General features: G+C 53.9%; 1 protein-coding gene across 1 annotated transcript in view; it reads right to left on the minus strand.

Annotated features, from left to right (window-relative positions):
• ADCY5 (adenylate cyclase 5) overlaps positions 1–19,790 on the minus strand; it is a 158,903-nt gene that overhangs the window by 45,406 nt on the left and 93,707 nt on the right. The window contains exons 3-6 of the mRNA XM_027535785.1: positions 18,114–18,235; positions 4,029–4,140; positions 2,374–2,501; positions 214–372 (exon numbers count right to left, since the gene is read on the minus strand). Coding sequence (XP_027391586.1) covers positions 214–372; positions 2,374–2,501; positions 4,029–4,140; positions 18,114–18,235 — 521 coding nt within the window. The remainder of the gene's footprint in view (positions 1–213; positions 373–2,373; positions 2,502–4,028; positions 4,141–18,113; positions 18,236–19,790) is intronic.

Genomic DNA, 19,790 nt, shown 5'->3' on the forward strand with positions numbered 1-19,790 from the left:
CACGAAGTTCTGTGTAGTTTCTGGATGAACACTAGGTGAGGGTTGGGACGTGCTCCCTACAAACTTCCTTGCGTCAGCGCTCAGCTACTAGAGGAATCCCACTTAGGTTCTGCAGCCCCCCAGGGCCACAGGTACCCGGTCACGCCCATCCTGGCCCCTCCCACAAGAGCCCCCCGGGTGGGGCCAGGCCGGAAGCTGCCGTCACTCACTCACCCCGCCTTGCCTCCAGCCTCCATGTGGTTGGCCAGTGTGACATCGTTAGACCAGACATCGAACTGCCACTTCCTGAGGCCGAGGACACCGCAGTGCACTCTCCCGCTGTGAATTCCCACACGCATGTTCACGTTCACACCTGTCACCTCCCGGACCAGCCTGGGGATGGAGCAGGGGTAAGGCTGGGAAGGGGTCAGGGCCAGGCGCAGAGAGTGGGGGTGGCTGGAAGGCATGGGGTCAGGGTGCGTGAGAAGGTGCAGAGGTCAAAGGGTCATTTCTCTCTGAGCCAGCCCAAATCCAGAGTCTGAAACTGTTCAACCTGAAGGGCAAGGGCTGAGCCCTTGGTGCTCAAGTGGCTATAAACTGTGAGAGCGCTGTTTCCCATCTTGCCCACAAGGTGGCGCAGCACCTCACACTAGAATCCAGGCCCCACTGCTTCCCCCCGACAGCTAGGACACCTGAGCCAGCGCCACCCTCAGTCATCAACTAAGTTGTGTTCTGAAAATGCAAGCGCACGTTAGTGCCGATTTGAGTCAACAGGAAAGTTACAGTCACTCCAATCTCCATTCATATAATTGTCAGATTTATCCACATTGCTGCTTCTTCAACATTAGCAGGATGATGGAGAGACCCTGCCCAGGAAAGAAAGGAAGCTGGGGCAGGTGCAGGGGACCAGGGGTCTCCACATGCTAGAAGACAGCTCCAACCCCACCACATGCACCATGCACGTACCCGGGGGTCCCCAGTAGATGGGTGGGCCGCCTGTAGGAGAGGGAGTCGGATGGAAGCTCTGCAGCTCTGGGTGTGTGTCTGGGGCACGGGAGAGGGAGCCGGTGCTCACATTTGCACTTTTTAGGGGCCTGGACCCTCTCTGACTCCCTGCATATGGGCCCATTCAGCCAGCCGTGGGGCCGGCAGTCTGACTTGGCCTGGTGGGCAGGACCACCATGTGGACTCCAGCTCTTGCCCCATCCTACCACCAAGAGGCTGATACCCACCACAGGGAATACTTAGGTCACCTCGCATTTCTCTTGTCCCGGGGTCAACTCTGCCAATACCTTTGCTGGAGCTGTGTCTTCCGTCCACAAGACCTCTGGACACTTGTGTAGGTTAAAGTCTCTCATTCTGCCTTTTTGGCTTAATTCCAAGGCCACCTTCTTTATGAAGCCTCCCTTGGTCCTCCCAGTGGAATCAACTGCCCTATCCTGGGCTCTCTGCTGCAGTTTGCCTCTCTTACCTGATGGTGTCCACTGGGCATGCCTGGTATCAGAGCAGCGGGAGTCCTGGTCTCTCTCCCTCAAAAGACTCCATGCTTCTGTCTAGCCCAGGCATGCAGGGGAACTCGGAAAACACCACCGAAGGGAACCAAGCCAAACAGAATGGACCCGGCCACCTCCTGGGCCAGCTACTCTGACCTCTGACCTTGCCCACTGTGGCTTTTCTTTTGCCCCACCCAGGCTACTTCTAAAACTCACAATTATTAATCCTGGATGCGATCTCTGATCCTCTCCCTTGACTGACTGTAAGCTTGGATTGTCCATGTTGTTTAATGACTAGGGCTTCTTCTGTGGTCAGCAGTGATCAAGAATTGGCCCAAAGATCTGTTTGCTGTTGTTCCCAGGAAGGATGGATTTTCTTAAATGGGAAATTTGTGTCCGCATCTACCTGCCTTGCAGTATTACTCCGGGGAGCTCTTTAGCTCCTGTGAGCCCAACCTTTCTCATCTGGGAAGAAATGGGACTGGTGACTTCTACCCTTGGCTGACTGGCTCTGAGAAGACATAGGGACCAGAGCGATAGGCACTCCCACAGCACAGGGCACAGCGAGACTGCCAGCCAGTCCCCCTCTGCTGGAGGGGTGGCTCCACACCTCCTGCTGCCCTGGAGTCTGCAGAGCCCTCCCTTCTCCCAGGACAGGTCCCTGTGTGCAGAGCTTCCCAGGCTGCTGCAGACAGCCCAGGAGAAGACCCAAGGCCTGCAGGTGTGGATCAACCCTCCGGGGTGACCAGGGCCCTTGGGACGTGGCTTTGCCCCACTGTTGCCCTGCATCCACCAGTTCAACATGAGTCAGTTACTCGGGCTGTGGGACAGCAGACAGGCAGTCCCCTGGAGATGGACATGTCCTTACAGGCGGGCAGTCACCCAGGAGACAGGCACTTACGAGATGGCCTCGATCATGTCCATGCCCATCTCCACGCAGCAGTGGGCGTGGTCAGCCCTGGCTTCAGGCAGCCCTGAGACACAGTAATAACAATCTCCCAGGATCTTAATACGTAAACAGTGATTCTCCTGGAAAGCAAATTAATTTTAAAAATTAAAAATAGCAGGAAAGAGAAGTGGGAGGGAAAGAAACAGGAAGCAAATAGATTCACCCTGTGCCTGGAATAACTTGCCTTTTAGGGCAGCGAGCACAGATCCAGGGCTGGCACGAGGTGAGGCCCCAGCACTGGGACAGGCTTATCGGGAGCCGTGGGGGACAGAGGACAGGCCAAACAGCCCTAGAGAAGCATTCTAGCGCCCCCAGGCTCAGGAACTCACTTTTATGGCCACAGCTAAGGCTCAAGGAGAATGCAACTGGCTCAGTGTGGCAGGGAAGGTGGCAGACTCATCAGCATGAGAGGCCCCGAGCTGAGAGCAAGGGCCCCATCCCACTCCAGCTCTGGGGCATGCTCCGACTCTTGGCCGAAGGTTCTACTAACAGTTTTGTGACTCTCCTTTTATGAAAGACTGAAGCAGAAACAAGATTTAACTAAATCTCAGCTGACCCTCAGCCTGGAATTTTTTATCCAACGGAGTTTTGCTAAGCCTGTGAGCACGTGTGTGCTAAGACCGCCATGAGCGGAAGCCCCACTAGATGCAGGGTCACCTCGCAGGCTGCAATTGACGAGTAATTGGGATTGAGATGGACTGTCATTCATCACCAATTCAGAGCTGTCCCAACCTGCATCCCAGAAGGTATTTCATGAAGTTGGAGCACTGGAACCCAAGTATTTGTGTGCCCTGACCTCTCCTTTAAGGCCCTTCCTACGCCCAAGCGCCAAGCATGTTGCCATTCACCTTGCCCACATTCGGTGATAAAATTGGTGAGATGTGAGGCCCCCCATCAATGCCCTCAGAGACCCGGGCACCGGCTGTCATCCGTGATCTGGCCTGGCATCCTGTGACTGCCCAGGGACATGTCCACATGCCAGGGGACACTGCAGTAAGTGTCCCTGATACAGGACTCCCCAAAGGCACAGAGCGTGACTCAAAGCCACAAAGGCTGGGAAAGGACAACAGAGTGTAGACAGGGACTAATGAACCAATGTGTCCTTCACACTCCATGTCTGGGCGGCGGGTGGGGGGCACTTCCAATCTGTCCCAACATGGAGGAGTCCTCTTTCTGGACGTCCCAGGGGTGACACACAGCTGTTTGCAGGCCAGTAGAGATTCAGACTTTCTCTTTTTTTTAATCACTCTGGCTACCTTCATCAGGAAAGTGACTGTGTGGCACCAAATTTGCTCCCCCAGACACAAATTCCACAAATTCAGGGCTCTGGGCCACGATCCCCACAGACCTGCCCTCCTGTCTGCTGGTGGAGGGCTCGTTCCCTTGTGGCTGTGACACTGTGAGAGCGCCTCTGAGTGTGTGGTCAGGGCCGATGCAGGGCGTGAGAACACGAAGCCACAGCCTATGCAGCCCTGCTCACCAGCTCCAGTGGCCGCCCCGCAGCACCCTACCCCAGGCAGCCCGGATCAGGCCACCCTTCCAGCCCTGGCTCAGGCACACAGGGGCCCCAGGGCAGTGGCGGGCACAGGGAGATGGGGGGTACTCACCGCAGCCAGCTTGTCGAAGCGGGCGAAGAGCTCGTTGAGGGTCATGACCAGCTCCTGGGCAGTGCACTGGGATGCCAGGCTGGTGAAACCCTCGATGTCAGCAAACAGGATGCTGGGGAGACAGGGGGGAAGACCCCCGTGAGGGAGGAAGTTCGGAGGGGGACACAGCCAGGGCCACCCTCTGCCTTAGGAGGACCGCTGGTCAGCAAGAGTCCTGGGAGCTCCGAATGGCTGCTGGGGAGGGGACAGACAGCCAGGTGACACTGGTGGCCTTTCCCAGCTGGCAGGGAAATGCCAGGCCAGTCCTTCTCTCTGAATCTCCCTGTACCCTCACCACCAACCCAGGAGGAAAGGGAAAGCAGAGGCCTGGGAACGTGTGCTTCTGCCTGAGGCCACCCAACAGGGCGGGGCGCCCCGTCCTCAGCCACCTCTCAGGCCTGTCCCCCATCTGATTCCTGGGCAGCCCCCTCAAAGTAGTTGGGTCCAGGAGAGGGGTCTTTGGTTCCTCTTGTCTGGAAAGTGTTCAGGCCCTAATGGGAGCCTCACAGACGTCTCACTTCCCAACCCCATACACAAGGGAATCCCAGCCCAGGCCCTCCACCCCGAGGGAGTCCTCTAGCATGGCGGTCCCCAGCCTTGTTGGCACCAGGGACCGATTTCACGGAAGACAACTTTTCCACAGATGAGGGGGAGTGGGGATGGTGTGGGGATGATTCAAGCACACTGCACTTATTGTGCACTTTATTTCTAATCAAATACTGCCGCTGATCTGACAGGAGGTGCCGGTCCTCAGCCCGGAGGTTGGGGATCCCTGCTGTAGCAGAGACAGAACGAAGAGGCCGAGGGAAGAGGGAGAGGAAGATGCAGCCAGTGAGCATCTAGGGAAGGCCCCCACCTTGTCCCGCCAGCTCCTTCGGTCTCACCCCTGAGCTCCTCGGTGCGCCCGCCGGTCCCTGTATTTTGTGGTGTGATCTTTCATCCGTTCCTGAGATTCAACATGTCTTCCTTTTCTTTCGAAACAGACTCTCAGAGGTGAGGCCCCGGGGCCAGAACGTGTAAGGGCTCTGAGAGCTTTTTCTTAAAACGGACACAGAAATGTAGTAGCTCTTGCGAGCCGAGCTGTTCCTGGTGGCCACGCACGGGGCTGGGGCCCTCAAGGCAGCACTGAAGGAGGTCCCGATGTCCCCGTCCCAGGACAAGGGGGTAGACGCTTGAGAGGAGCTGTGGACGGCAGCGTGGGGGCTCCTCGCCATGGCCTGTGCTCTCTTCTCTGATCCACGCAGCTCTCGAGGCTCCAGACCGACACCAGAATTCACACCAGAATGTAGAACTGAACGCATCTTGTCATTTTATTCGGATACTGTGTGTGTGTGCGTGAAGCATGTCTTTTCATTCTGCTGTCTGACATCTGGAGCCTTGCTGACCTGGGGATCCTGCCCCTCCCAGGCCAGCCAGGTGCTAGAGATGCTTAACCACTTGCCTTAGAGTCCAGAGCTTCCCATCCCAGTCAGATCCTCACACTTGGGCCATCACTCCCCTGCCCTCATCACCCCAGGGACAGATGCCAGGTGACGTGGGACAGTCCTGTGCCCCAGAGCCCGCCGACATTATTATAAAACTAGACAATCCGAAGCCTGCTGACTCTCCCTTTCCTGTTCATTGCTGCAGAAACCACAACAGAGGTTTTGCGCACGTTTCTCCTCATTCTACCTCCTGGTGGACCCCTGTGTATCCCCGAGTGTCCCCCAACCCACCCACGGCACAGTGCGCCCTCTCTTCTTGGGACCTGTGAGTAACAAGCTCCCTTTTCAATGGCAGCTGTCTCCTGATCTGTTAGCCTCATCGTACCTGGATAATAACACATGTCTTAAAACAGTTGGACACTGTACTAAACCTTTTACATGTATTAACTCATTTAAGCCTCTTAACCACCCCATGAGGTAGGAATCCTTTTATAGGTAAAAAAAAACTAAAGCACAGAGAGGTCAAGTCAGCTGCCCAGGGCCACAGGCAGCCTGGCTCCACAGTCCAGGTGTTAAGCCAATAAATGTTACACTGTCTCCTGACCCCACAGTCATCTTAAGTGAGTAAAAGCATAGTGCTCTGGTCTGGCATTGTATATGGGGTGGCGGGAGGTGGAGGGGTGGGTGTGGGCTGTCACAGGTGGGCAAGTACAGGACTCTATCACAAGGGGACACGCTGGGCACCAGCTTGCACACGACAGGAAGTGGGAGCGCCTCCTGGGGCTTGGGCCAGGCAAGTACAAGAAAAGTGTGAGAAGGCAGCCCCTGGGCTGGAGCTCAGTGCTGTTTCCCAGCTTCCCGGCTCCTCCAGCCACTCTGATCCCAGTGGAGACCAGCAGACAAGTTTAGAAGGAAAGGCAAAGAAGGTGGGAGACCTGGGGGAGCTGGTTCAAGAGGAGACAAATGAGGGGGAAGGAAGAGAAAGTAAGGAGGGAGAGGAGTAGAGAGACTGGGTGAGCCCACAAGACTCAGGAATCACTCCAGCTGCTCCAGAGGGGCAGCCACAGGGCAGGGGCTCATAGGATGAAAGGGAGCTGGAGCCCTCACGAGGCTCTGATGCCCGGCGCCTGGAAATCCACACTGGTGATGCTCCCAGCTCCTGAAGTAAATGCTGACCACAACCCCTCCCACCAGCCAGCTCTCTGGCTCTCAGTCTCTCAGGTAGCCCCACCCAACCCAGGAAAGGGGAAAGGTCTCTCTCAGTCTATGTGAAAGAACCGTTATATAGCTGTTCTGGAGATTCTTCTTTAATTCTCAAGAAATCAAAGCCAGGGGAAGTAGGAGTCAAGATCAACTGCTCAGTCAAGGAACACCTTCATAAGCATCAGTTTTTGATTGCAAACCTGGCAGACACCAGGCCCACAGGCTGTTCCACACTGGATCCCAGGCTACACAGCAGAAGCCTGGCTTTGGGGGTTGATTAGTCTCCGCCACGGTGGGAAGGAAAAATAATTCCCAACTGAGCTCTTCTCCTAGGAAGAAAAGCTATGACCAACCTAGACAGTGAATTAAAAAGCAGAGATATCACTTTGCCGACAAAGGTCCGTATAGTCAAAGCTGTGGTTTTTCCAGTATTCATGTACAGATGTGAGATGAGCTGGACCATAAAGAAGGCTGAGTGTCAAAGAATTGATTATTTCGAATTGTGGTGCTGGAGAAGACTCTTGAGAGTCCCTTGGACAGCAAGGAAATCAAACCAGTCAATCCTAAAGGAAATCAACCCTGTATATTCAACGGAAGGACTGATGCTGAAGCTGAAGCTCCAATACTTAGGGCACCTGATGAGAAGAGCCAGTTCATTGGAAAAGACCCTGATGCTGGGAAAGATTGAAGCCAGGAAGAGAAGGGGACGACAGAGGATGAGATGGTTGGATGGCATCGTGGACTCGATGGATATGGGTTTGAGCAAGCTCTGGGAGATGGTGAAGGACAGGGAAGCCTGCTGTGCTGCCGTCTATGGGGTTGCAGAGTCAGACACGACTGGACGACTGAACGACAACTTGGTAGAGGCAGGATTGCTGCTGGGCAGGGTAACCCACAGCCCCAGGCTCAGGAGAAGATGGGAGGAGGACAACACGAGGCAGACTGTGGACCAGGGCTCAAGGGGTCTCGCTTCACCGCATCCTCAGCCCACAGCTGCCTCAGCTCTCCCAGCCACTGAGCCAGGAGGGCCTCTGCCTGCCGCGCATGGATACGGGCAGGCCTGCCACCAGTCTCCTCCACAGGCACCTGGGTGGGCCTTGGAGAATTCCTTTCTCCACTGCAGCTCTCATTCACTAAACCAGTGGCTCTCAGACCTGGTGTCCATCAGAATCCACTGGGAGCTTTTCTATGGAGAGGTCCCACCACGTCTCAAGAGATTCTGACTTCATCGGTCTGGGACAGGGCTCTGCTATTGATTGTTTTTGTTCTGTTTTATTGTAATCTTCCCTGGTGATTCTGTATGTAGCCAGGGTTAAGAACCACTGTACTAGTTTACATGACACCTTCTCAAGGCTTCCAGCAACCTGCCTAAATCTACAACCCCTCCCATATGTCTATCTCCCTTCCCTTCTGTATTTGTCTCCATTGCATTTTTACCACTTAATCTATTAGCTGTTCTTGTTGCTCCTATTTATTATCATGCTCCTGTCTGTTTCTGTCCACTAGAATGTAAAGCCTTTGAAAGAGGAGTTTTGGTCTATTTCATTCAACACCACATCCTGGCCCCTGGTACAATGTCTGGCACACAGAGGAACTGCTCAATTAAATTTGGAATGACTATGAGTGAGGACAGGTCACATCCACCTTGCCCTCTGCTCTGTCCATCCCAGTTCCACACACTCACACACCCAGCACTATACCCAGCACACGGCACCTAATACCCTGTGTCAGTTTCCCGGGGCTGCTATAACGAAGATCAACAAACTGGGTGGTTTAAGACAACAGACATTTATTTTCTCAGTTCTGTCCAGCAGGCAGGAGGCTAGAAGTCTAAAGGCGAGAAATCTGAAGTCAAAGTGTCAGCAGAGCCATGCTTTCTCTGAGACTCTGGATGGAATACTTCCTTGCCTCTACCTTTCAGGAGTGGCTGTCAATCCTTGTACTCCTTGGCTTGCAACTATGTCACTCCAGTCTCTGCCTCTCCCTGCAGAAGGCGTTCTCTATGTGTATCTGGGTCTGCATGACATTTTCCTCTTCTTATAGGGGCACCACATATATTGGATCAGGGGCCCACCCCCTCCAGCAAGCCCTCGTCTTAACTTGACTTCACTTCAAAGACCCTATTTCCAACTCAGTTCACGTTCACAGGTCAGGACTATGTATCTTTTAGTGTTAGTCAATTAGTCATGTCTGACTCTTTGTGACCCCATGGTCTGCAGCCCACCAGGCTCCTCTGTTTATGGGATTCTCCAGTCAAGAATACTGGAGTGGGTAGACATTCCCTTCTCCAGGGGATCTTCCCAGTCCAGGGATCGAACCTGGGTCTCCTGCATTTGCCCACAGGTTCTTTACCATTTGAGTCACCATCTTTTAGGAGGACACAATTCAACCTATACAATGTCTAATATATATTTGTAGAATAGAAGAGATTCGTCATAATTTAAAGCAAGGAAGAAGCAGGATCAGTAACTCCAGTAGCTTGTCCTTCTATCACACTGGGCCTGTTGGGGTCCCAAGCATGTCATCTGAGACACGAGCCTGGGGAACCCTCAGCCTGTCACCCCACAGACACTCAGCAGTGTTCATAGACCAAATGGTGGAATAGTTACAGAGGAGGCCAGGCAGCTTCCTGGTCAAGCTAGGGGACGTCAGAAACAACAGCCATGGGGATGGTACCTTGGGAAGCCTGACCCTCCCTCCAGCCCGCTGGGATCTACTCTTCCATAAAAGAAGTTCTTTCAACAGCTGCTGAGGAATCAGGGAGGGGCAGTGGCCTGCTCCCCTCCTTCTCACGGTGTGACAGTGACCAGCAGCCAGGCAGGAGGGGGCTCAAAGCAAGACTTGTAACTGGCATGGAAGCTTGGAATGGTCCCAAGCCCGAGCCCTGCAGCCTGTCCTCCACGTAGACGGAAACGCTACCCCCTACCCCATGGTCCCCCCACCTCCGGTCAGAGGGGAAGTCGCACTCCTCCGCTGCCTTGGGATGGCAGGCGCGGGGGGGGGGAGGGGGGGGGATGTGGAATGAATCTGCTCAGTGTCTGTCACTTCTGGAGACTCCTCTGGTTTACGAGGTTTACCCAATGGCAGGCTGTCTGCTCTGCTGGCCAAGACTTCCCGATCTGCTCCTTCGTGATTCCGAAGGCCATTTTACAACAGCGTGGGGCCCAGACTTGCACTAAGGTGCTAATTCATCGATTAGCTCCCACTTGAGAGCTTGTCTTGGCAACACGACCAGGCCCTCATGGCTGGTGCGCGCAGACGCTGGGTAGGCCCGCCCCGGCTGTGCGCTCCTCCATAATTGCACACCATCCATCACTCAGGTGGCCTGCCTGCAGGCACGCCTTTCATCCCAACAGGCGCTTCCTCACAGCCTTACCACGCTCATTTTTGGTTAAGCCGTTTCCTTTCCTCTCTGTTGTTCCCTCTTGCTGCCAGCAGACCCTAGGACTTGATGGAGCTGCCGGCATCTGATCCTATTCCTGTGCCGAAACCGCATCCCACAGCATTTCTGAGCAGCCAGGAGTGGAGGGAGGGGGAGGGGGGTGTCTGGGCGGGCGGCAGCAGGAGGGCCCAGCCCTCTGAGCTCCAGCGTTCCCCATCTGGCACAGAGAGGGAACTTGAGAAATGCCAAGAGGCAAACCATCTGTCCAGGTGGGCCCAGGAGGAGCGGGGGCCTGGGGAAACAGAGGTCATGAGGTGGGGGCTGGGAAGGGAGCACAGCCAGGTCTCAGCCCAACTCCTGGAGTGGTGGGCCCAGCGGGAGCAGAAGGTTCTGGGGAAGCAGGGCAGGAAGTGCCCTGGAGGCCCTGAGTGTGCGGGCTGGGGAGGCCCAGCCACAGGCCAGGGGTCTCTTCTAGACAGAGAGGGATGCCCCCTCAGTGTCTCTCCATTTGCTCCAAGCCCTGTAACCTAGAGAGCCACCCAGCTTGACGCCACTTGTAAGATAAAGGAGGGGGTGATGGGCCACCCCCAGGCCTTAGGTGAGCAGCACAATCAAGTGTGGTCTTATCATCACTTGGCTGAGAATGGGCACCAGATGACTGGGCATTTCCCGAGGGGCATCGGAGAATGATTAAAGCAGGGTGTCAGAATAGGGAGCAGCCAGAAGACCATCTGACTCCGCAGGCTGGGAGGGCAAGGGTCGGGAAGGTCCAGGAGAGGACCCGAGCACCCTGGGTGTCGGCACACACCCACCTAGGGGAGAAGCTGCCCTGGGACGGCCGTGCCCTCTCTGCTCCCACAGATGGGACCTCTGCCTTCTTGTCTTAGGACTGGGTCCAGGGGGACTGGGGTCAAGGTACATCCTGAGATCCTCGCTGCCGACCTCAGGGTCTCGGGCAGACCTCAGTTCCACCCGCCAGTCCCTTGCTCTTGCTTCCGCCCCCCAAGCCCTTCTCCCTCCCGACAGTGAAGCCCACAGCAGCTGCAGGTCTTCTGTTCCCAGAGTCTGGGGAGAGTTGGGGAGATGCTCCCTAAAGGGAGGGGCCCTGCACCAGGACCGAGCATAGTCAAGCATAGTCGGGACCTCTCAGTGGTCACGAGACGGGTGCTTTCTATTTACTTCTCATGCTGCTTTTATTTTCCAATTTTCCTACAAAGAACATACGTCCTTTGTATAATAAAAATGTTAATTTTTAAAAGATGGAAAATAATTCGCATTCTTCTTTTAGGCCCTAACTCTAACCCTTTCATCTTCACGATGTCCTCTTTGACTCACTCTGCCCAGAATCAGCCTTCTTGTGTCTGAATTCTTATTAGAATCAGAATCACAAAGCACAGCTGATTTCAGTTGTTTCAAAGGCAGCCTGACCTGTCTGACTGGTCAGTGACTCTGCGCCCTGACTTCTCTGTCTTCCGGTTTCCTCCAGGGCCCCCCATTTTGAGAGGCAGAGAGGTGCTGGTTCCACCCCCCACTGATCCCCATTCTATGCCCCAGGACAAACTTAGGTCTGTTGTCAAGACCCAATCCCAGGCAAGGATGTGAAGAAATTGGAACCTTTGTGCACTGTTGGTGCAAAGGTAAAATTGTGAACCACTATGGAAAACAGTATGGGGTTCTTTAAAAAGTTAGAATTACTGAGATTTCCCTGGTGGCCCTGTGGTTAAGAATTTGACTGCCAGTGCAGGGGACACAGGTTCGATCCCTGGTCTGGGAGGAACACACATGCGGTGAGGCAACTAAGCCTGTGCGTGACGACTGCTGAGCCCAAGTACCCTTGCTGTGCTCTGCAACAAGAGAAGCTACTGCACTGGAAGCCCAAGCACCATAACCAAGTCGGCCCTGCTCACCACAACTAGAGAAAGCCCACACAGCAATGAAGATGCAGCAGAGCCAAAATTAAATAAATACAATTTTCTTAAAAGAAATAGAATTACCATCTGAAATAGCAATTTCACTTCTAGGTATATACCCCAAATATTGAAGCAGGGACTCAAGGAGATATTTGTACACCATGTTCATAGCAGCACCATTCACAGTAGCCAAGAGGTGGATGCAACCCAAGAGTCCATCAGTGCATGCGTAGAAAAGCACAGTGTGGTAAACACATACAACGGAATGGTGTTCAGCCTTAAAACACAACGGAAACCATGATATAGTCTACAGCATGGATGAACCTTAGAGACATTAAGTGAAATAGGCCAGACACAAAAGCACCAATACTGCATAACTCTGAGTAAACGTGGTGCCTAGAAATAGACGAGTTCATAGAAAGTGGAATGGCGGTCGCCAGGGGCTGGGGAAGGGCAGCAATGGGGAGTTAGTATTTAATGAGTACGGAGTTTCAGTGCTACAAGAGGAAAGAACTTCTGGAGATGCATGGGCTGATGGCTGTCCAACAATGTGAATATACTTAATGCCACTGAACTGTACCCTTAAAATGGTTAAAACAGTAAATCGTATACTGTGCATATTTTACCACAGCTAAAATAATTAATTGATTGATTAATTAAAAGAAAAGACTCAACACCAGTGGGGCCAGCTGGGTCATCGACCCATAGCACCTGGCTCCGCCTTACCTCACTGATGAGGGCTAGACATTCTCTAAGGGGCAACACAATGTCTTTTCCATTTACTCTGAGTCATGCCTGGCACATAGTAGCAGCTCAAAAAATGTTTGTGGCATGAATGAGATGAAAATATAAGACCACTTATATCTATAATTGATAGGAAGTATGACAAGAAAAGGGCTTCCCAGGTGACACTGGTGGTAAAGAACCTATCTGCCAATGCAGGAGATGCAAGAGATGTGGGTTTGATCCTTGGGTTGGGAAGATCCCCCTGGAGGAGGGCACAGCAACCCACTCCAGTATTCTTGCCTGAAGAATCCCATGAAGAGAGGAGATTGGCGGGCTACAGTTCATAGCGTTGCAGAGTCAGACATGACTGAAGTGACTTAGCACACATGCATGCACATTACAAGAAAGAATACTTTTCTTAAAATCAGATTGGAGACAGGAAACCTGTATGTTTGTAGACCACACTTCTGTCTGTCCATCGGCTAGGGACGTGGGGAGGTAAACATTTCCCCTCTCTGCCCACAGGGTGTACAGTCCACCCATGGGTATCTGAGCATCACAGACATTGTCTTGTGGTCATTATAATTCAGAACCATGCTATAGTGGAGCCAGACGCCAGAGCAACCTGGGGACGCAGCCAAGTCCTTGAAGGAGATGGAAGAGGAGACGATAACCTTAAAACGGGGAGGTTGGGGATAGAGGGGGAGAGAAGGAAAGGGAGTGGGGAGGGCTGAGGGAAAGGACAGCCCTCCCCAGATCCTGCTACACCCTCACTGCATAGTGAGGAGGTGTTACTCACCTCCACCCCAACCCTGGGTCAGCAGCCCTCCGCCAAGACCCCCAACTCCAGCCCCACAGGGCTCCTGGGTCTCTGAGAATGAGGCTCTCGTTCAAGCCATTGAACTAACACCCTCTTCCACACACTGGAGCCTGCTCTGCCTCTGCAGGGCAGACAGTCTGCAGCCCATTCCGGGGCCCGGGGCTTTACACCCTGTACCTCCTCTAACCTCCCAGCACCCTTGCAAAGCCCCAGGCCCCCTGTTACAGACTCTGCTCCCCAGTGGCTAAGAGGTGGGTTGTCTAGCATTATACTCCGCCGGAAGGCAAAGTCCGTTGTCAGCTCAGCAGCTCCACCCGCCGTGTGATGTGTCTCCGGTTTACTCTCTTGTTAACGTGTCCTCCCAAACAGGAGAGCTTCCTGATGACAGAGCCAGAGTCCCCCTCAGTTCCCACCATGGTTCCTGCCTCTAGCTGAGTGTCTGAGAGCACAGTCAGCGGTTCCCAGTGAGCAGATAGAGATGAAACCTCTGCTGGATGGATGAGTGGGTGGACATCACCATTCCCATGTCACAGATGAAGGAACTGAGGCTGAGACTCGGTTACCTGCCCAAGTCCCCACAGCTCCTAAGGGGCAGGGAGGTTATGAACTAGCCTGCTCAACCCAGATGCTCTTCTTCCTCCACACAGTGACCTCTTGACAAAGGTAATCCGGACGCATCCCGTTTCTGGCTGCATCAGCACCCTTATCCTGCTTCCCCAAGTGGTACCTCCTCTAGGTGCCTCTTCCTCCAGTCTCCATCTCCCTCCTCCCAAAGCAGAGCACCAGGAGCTCCCAGGTGTGAGCAGCCTCCACTGGCATGATCCGGAGGCCCTTGTCCCAGGAGTGGGGACAGCACGGCTCTCCACTGACCCTGGCACTGTGGCTGCAGCAGGAGGGCTATGAAGCCGCAGGTCTGAACCCAGCCATGGCCCCAGCCCCAAATGACCTGTCCAGCAAGAGTGGCAGAGATATCTCCACCTGTTACCATACATCAGACATGAGAGGCATCTGGGGACTCCACGGGGGTCTTGAGGGTTCCGTGGCCTCTGACCAGTCTCAATCCACAGGACCAGCGCATCCAACAGGCCTCCCCAGAACCCCAGGAATTGGATGCGATAAAAGGATCCTCCTCAGGCCCAGGGGAGAATGAGGCCATGGAGAGTGATGGGCGCCCATCTGTCACCCTTCTCCGCCAGGGCCAAACTCTCCTGCCACCCATTAGTCTCTTCCCTCCCTTAGATCCAGGCCCAAACCGTCACACCGCACAGTTGATTTATTTATTCTTGTGGCCTTGCTCTTGGTGGGGTTAGAGAAGAGCATGTCATCACCCTCTCTAAATATTACAACTCCACAGAGAATTGATGAATGTGATTTATCACCCTTCCACTCCAGCTCCAGAATCCCCAGGCCATTCTTTGTTGATAGGAGTGTGATCATAATCATAATAATAACAGTAACAACAATAATAGCTGCTCCCAATTACTGAACACTTGCTCTGTGTCAGGGAGTGTGCTAAGCACTTTCCTCGTATTATTTCATTTACTCTTTAACAACCATGTTAAGTAGGGGCTAGTTCTTCCTACTACACAGAGGAGGAAACTGAGGTTCAGAGTGGCTCAAAGCTGATAATTTGCCCTGGTCACAGCAGGTCTGGAATGACATGAAGGGCAGCCTAATCCGGGCCTTAGGGCTAATCACTGGACCGTAAGCCAAGCCCCAGCATGCATCCCTATACCATAAAATCATTCCTCCACCTACTACTCAACCCCTAACCGAAGCCAAAGGTTCAGCCCCAAATCAGAGACCAAACACAGCAAGCAATGTGTTTCCCCAAAAGCTGCACTGGGCAGTGGCTGCTGAAACAGGGAAAGGGGCCAGTGGGATATTTGCATATGATTGCTTGTGGCTGGCCTCTGATGTGTACCAGCCACCCCAGGTCCTGGCAATTTCAGAGCCAGACTTATGTCTGTCCCTGTGAAAATGATGGCCTCTTAGCTTTTCTCTCCTTTCATCTCTTTCCTGATTGCTGTCACTGATCCTGAGTACATTCTAGAAGAGAGACATGACCCCCCTATGGCTGGGGTCTGATTCTGATCCTTGCCATGTAGATGCTCTCACCACTCTGTGACTCCTGCATTGACCCAGAGTCACAGCCTCTGTGGGAGTGGAGGGGGCAGGGGTGCTTCCCAGAGGGTGGGCCACTCCATGGGCAGTCCCTCTGGAAGAGGCCCGAGTCATCCTCTCTCACCAAACTCCCTTGCTGGAGGGCTGGGGGCCCAAGAGCCAGCAACAGAGGGGTGGGAGGTGGAACGCTGCCCTGCCGTGTGGGAGGACAGAGGTGTGAGAGGGCAAAGTGCTGGGCAGAGATGCAGAGGTGGCCAGGTGTGAAAGCTGCAGCAGCCAGGCCAGGCTGAGACTTTGTGCCTTGAATGCCAGACTGTTTCTGGGCAAAGAATTTTCTGGATTTCCTTTGTGTTCCACTTTACAGTTTAGTAAATCTGCTGAACGCTCTGCTGTGCTAAGAGGAGTCAAGAAAAGCACCCTTTGTCCATGCTCTGCCTGGAACAGAGCCATGCTGGGGCCAGCGGGGTGGTGAAGACAGGACCAAGAGAGAAAATTCCAGAGGAGCTCAGGGGTTTGTATGTATTGGAATGCTTGGTGGGTTACCCCTTACCCCTTGAACCTTGGGTCTCTGGGACTTGTTCTGATAGAGAAGGCTGTTTCTTTACCTGCCCTAAGGTGGGGACCCCCACATTTGAGGGGCAGCCATCAGGCAGGAAAGGCCCCCCTGGCTCCTCAGTCACACACAGGCAGGTGGAAAACCTCTCTTCTGGCCAAACCTCTCTCCTCCTCTTCTCTGAGTACCCTCCCTCCTGAGGGCTCCCCAAACCTCCTTCCCACAGAACCATTATACAAAGCCCTCCTGCTGGGCAGATAAAAAACATCTGTCTAGTAGTCAGGCCAGGTGGAAACTTCGAAACCAAAAAGCTTTCTGGGGGCAATTGCCTCACTTAACTGTTATGGATCTTGGACAAGTTAATATATGTGCCTCTTTATTCACCTGTTAAAAGGAGATAATAATAGTACCAACATCTTCTGTTTGTTGTGGTGATTCAGTGAATATAAAAAAGTGCTTAGAGCAGTGCTGGGTTCATGAAAACTCTATACAGGTATTAGCTGTTGTTGGTGATTATCCTACCACATGAGGACAGAGGCGGGTATGAGGAGATGAGCAGAGAAACCCTCGAATCAGCACCACCTTTCGAGGCCTGGACCCCGCCATCACGTTGAAAGGAGCACGCCTGAGCCCACAGCCCCTCAGGACACCTCCTGGGCCTGGAGGCTCAGCCAGGGCGGCTTTCTTCCTGAGACCCCAAGGCTGCCGCTGGCCATGATCTCCCTGCCTGAAGGTGGAGTGTGGGTGGGCGTCAGAGGGGGTGGGATACTTTGAAAACTGAGAACAAATACAGTCTGTAGGTACTTTTTTCTTCCAAAGGCTTCAGATCTGTTTTGGGAGGTAGATGGAGGACACACCATTAGGACTGGCAGTCTTGGGGCACATTGGGAACTGGGCAGTTCTGCTCACTCCACAGGACAACACCTGCCTACTCCCCACCCCATCATCAGCCTCATCTGACTTTATTAATACCTATTAGTGTGTGTGTGTGTTTATCCTTGCACAATAGTTTAATTATTTTATTTAACCCCTTTATTGAAAATTCAGCCCAAAGCTCCAGAAGGTTGTCTTTGTGTCAACCTTCAGGGACTCATGGGTCCTAGGAAAACTCACACAGGGAGGAAAGAACCCGCCCAAAGGCAAACACAGCAGCTCCTTTTCTGGGCATATGGGAGGATTAGAGGGCTCCCCAGGAAGCCATGCTGGATGAAGGCCACTGTATCGCTTCATGTCCCCATGGAATGCAGAAGCAGATTTTGCACTCTATTAATCTACATCTGTTTGCATGTCCCTGCTGTCAGCACTTCTGTCTAGGGAAGCAGCAAGCAGGCAGTAAAAGGAACATGGGCTTCGGCGGGGAGGGGAGACCTTGGTGCACCCTGCTCTATCACTCCCTGCCAAGTGACCTTGGGCAAGGGTCTCAGCCATTCTGAGCTCATTCTCAGAGGATGCTGAAAAGGGTCCCCACCCCGCAGGGTTGTCAGCCTCCTGACAGGATTAGCAATGAGGTGGATAACGCCTGGTGCAGTGCCTGGCACACACTGCTTAGAAGGCATGGAGGTTGCCAGAGATGCCGGATGCTGGTGAAGATTGAGATGATGATGGTGACACTGAGGTCCCAAGTCTGCTTTCTGCCTCCCTTGTTAGGCTAGGGGTTTCTCCAACAGCTGCTTGTGGTGTTTTCTCCTTTCTCCTCCTTCCTACAGCCTCACCTCCTCCCCACAGTACTAATTCACTTACCAGACCGAGAGGGGCAGGGCTGGGGTGCCCCAGACAACACACATTCCAAAGCCACCAGACCCCCTGGTTGGGCTGTGCCCTCCTGAAGTGAAGGAAAGGGACATGCCATCTCCTATGGGATTCAGTCTTCCCACCCTGCCCTCGCCCCCCAGCCTCGCCCCTACCTCACGTTGTCATGTTTCTGGATGTAAATCTTATGGAACATCATATCCTCCTGTTTGGCGTTGATGTCGGCTTTCATCTCCATGGCAACGTGACGGGGAAGGACAGACAGCAGGAGCCGCTCCTGGAGGGGAAGCAGATGCTTTCATCATAGCCTCTCCCCAGCTTGGCAGTCCCTTCCCCTCCCCAGGCTTCACTCCTCTACACCTGTGTCCCCACCGCAGGGCCCTGGAAAACCTCTCAGGCTCTCCTCAAACTCAGGGGGCTGACACTTGCATGCTGGGGACAGAGACATGCCTCAGGGCCACCTGGCCCCCATCTCCCTGGGACACCTCCTGGTTCTTCGGTTACATGGGGAAAAGCGCTCCGGGTGAGCCTGTAATACCAAGCACCTTGGGTCAGAGACCTTGGGCAAATGACTGAACTTCTCTGAGCCTCCAGTTGCTTATATAAATGGGGATGGGGTTGTTGGAGCTTTAGATGAGATTCATTCAGTCATCAAATATTCACTGCAAACTGACCGTGTTCCAGGCATCATGCTGGGTGCCAGAAGTGATAACTGGGGCCAGGTTCCGCCTTCACAAGTTCCCGGTCTCCTGCGTTACAGGTACTATGGGGCATGGAGCAGGGGCACCTGCCTGAGGCTAGGGAGAAGTGGGGTGGTCACAGAGGACTTCGTGGGGACTAGAGAATGACGTGCTCCATTTTCACAGGATGGTGGCCCAGGAGGACGGGAAAAATCCCTGACATGAGAAACTGAGAAATTAAGATCAGCTGAGGGGGAGGTTGGAGGGAAGTAGGGAGAGGGGCCAGGGCCACCCTGTGAAGTGGGGGAGGGTCACGTCAGCCCTTGATGGAGTCTGGATGTGGCCTCCTCTCTGAGTTCTCCTCTGGGGCCTGCCTGCTCCAGAGGTTCAGCAGCCCCCAGAGTATGCAGCCTCTGCCCACACCCTCTGCAGCCCCTCCCCATGCTAGGCGCTCTGCCAGGCTTACTCACGGATCCTCTCATCTGGGGCCTTTCCTCCTGGCGGCCCGCAGCCCCTCCATCTTCCCTCCCATCCCCCAGCAGTGGAAGCTGGACCACTCCCTCCCCATGCCCTAAGACTTCTGCTCCTGCACCTGTCTAGTTCCCCTCCCTCCTTCCTGCCCCACCTCTGTCCTCTTCCTGCTCACTCCTGCCATCAGGGAGCAAGGCTTCCACCAGTACCTCCCCTGGTCACCTCCCAAGCCACTCCCTGGTCCAGGTCCCCAAGTCTTCAGCCAGCACCTGACATCATGCCCACAGCATGCTCACCCTCCCAGTGGCTCTTCTCAAGTTCCCTGCCTTTGCCCATGGCACTCCCATCTTCCAGGTCACCAAGGTCAAGGCCTTGCTCCTCACCTAGAATCACCATCCTCACACATGCTGCTACCCTTCCTTGGGCTCACCCCCTTCCCAGAAGGAGGGTCCTGGCTCCAGCTGCCAGCATCCCTTGCCATGCTGAGCCTTCCTGTAGAGTCCCCCATCACTCTGCATTTCAGCCTGTTACTGGGGCCTCCTGAAGGTGGCAATATGTCTTGTTGGGCTTAGAGCAGACAGTCTTATGCTCAGGAAGCTCTGATAAACTAGTGAGGAATGGTGCTCTCTGTGGACAGGCCTAACCTCTGGTCAGGACCTCCATCAGTGGACACGGCCATTA

The sequence above is a fragment of the Bos indicus x Bos taurus genome, chromosome 1, assembly GCF_003369695.1.
Source record: "Bos indicus x Bos taurus breed Angus x Brahman F1 hybrid chromosome 1, Bos_hybrid_MaternalHap_v2.0, whole genome shotgun sequence".
Lineage (NCBI taxonomy): Eukaryota > Metazoa > Chordata > Mammalia > Artiodactyla > Bovidae > Bos > Bos indicus x Bos taurus.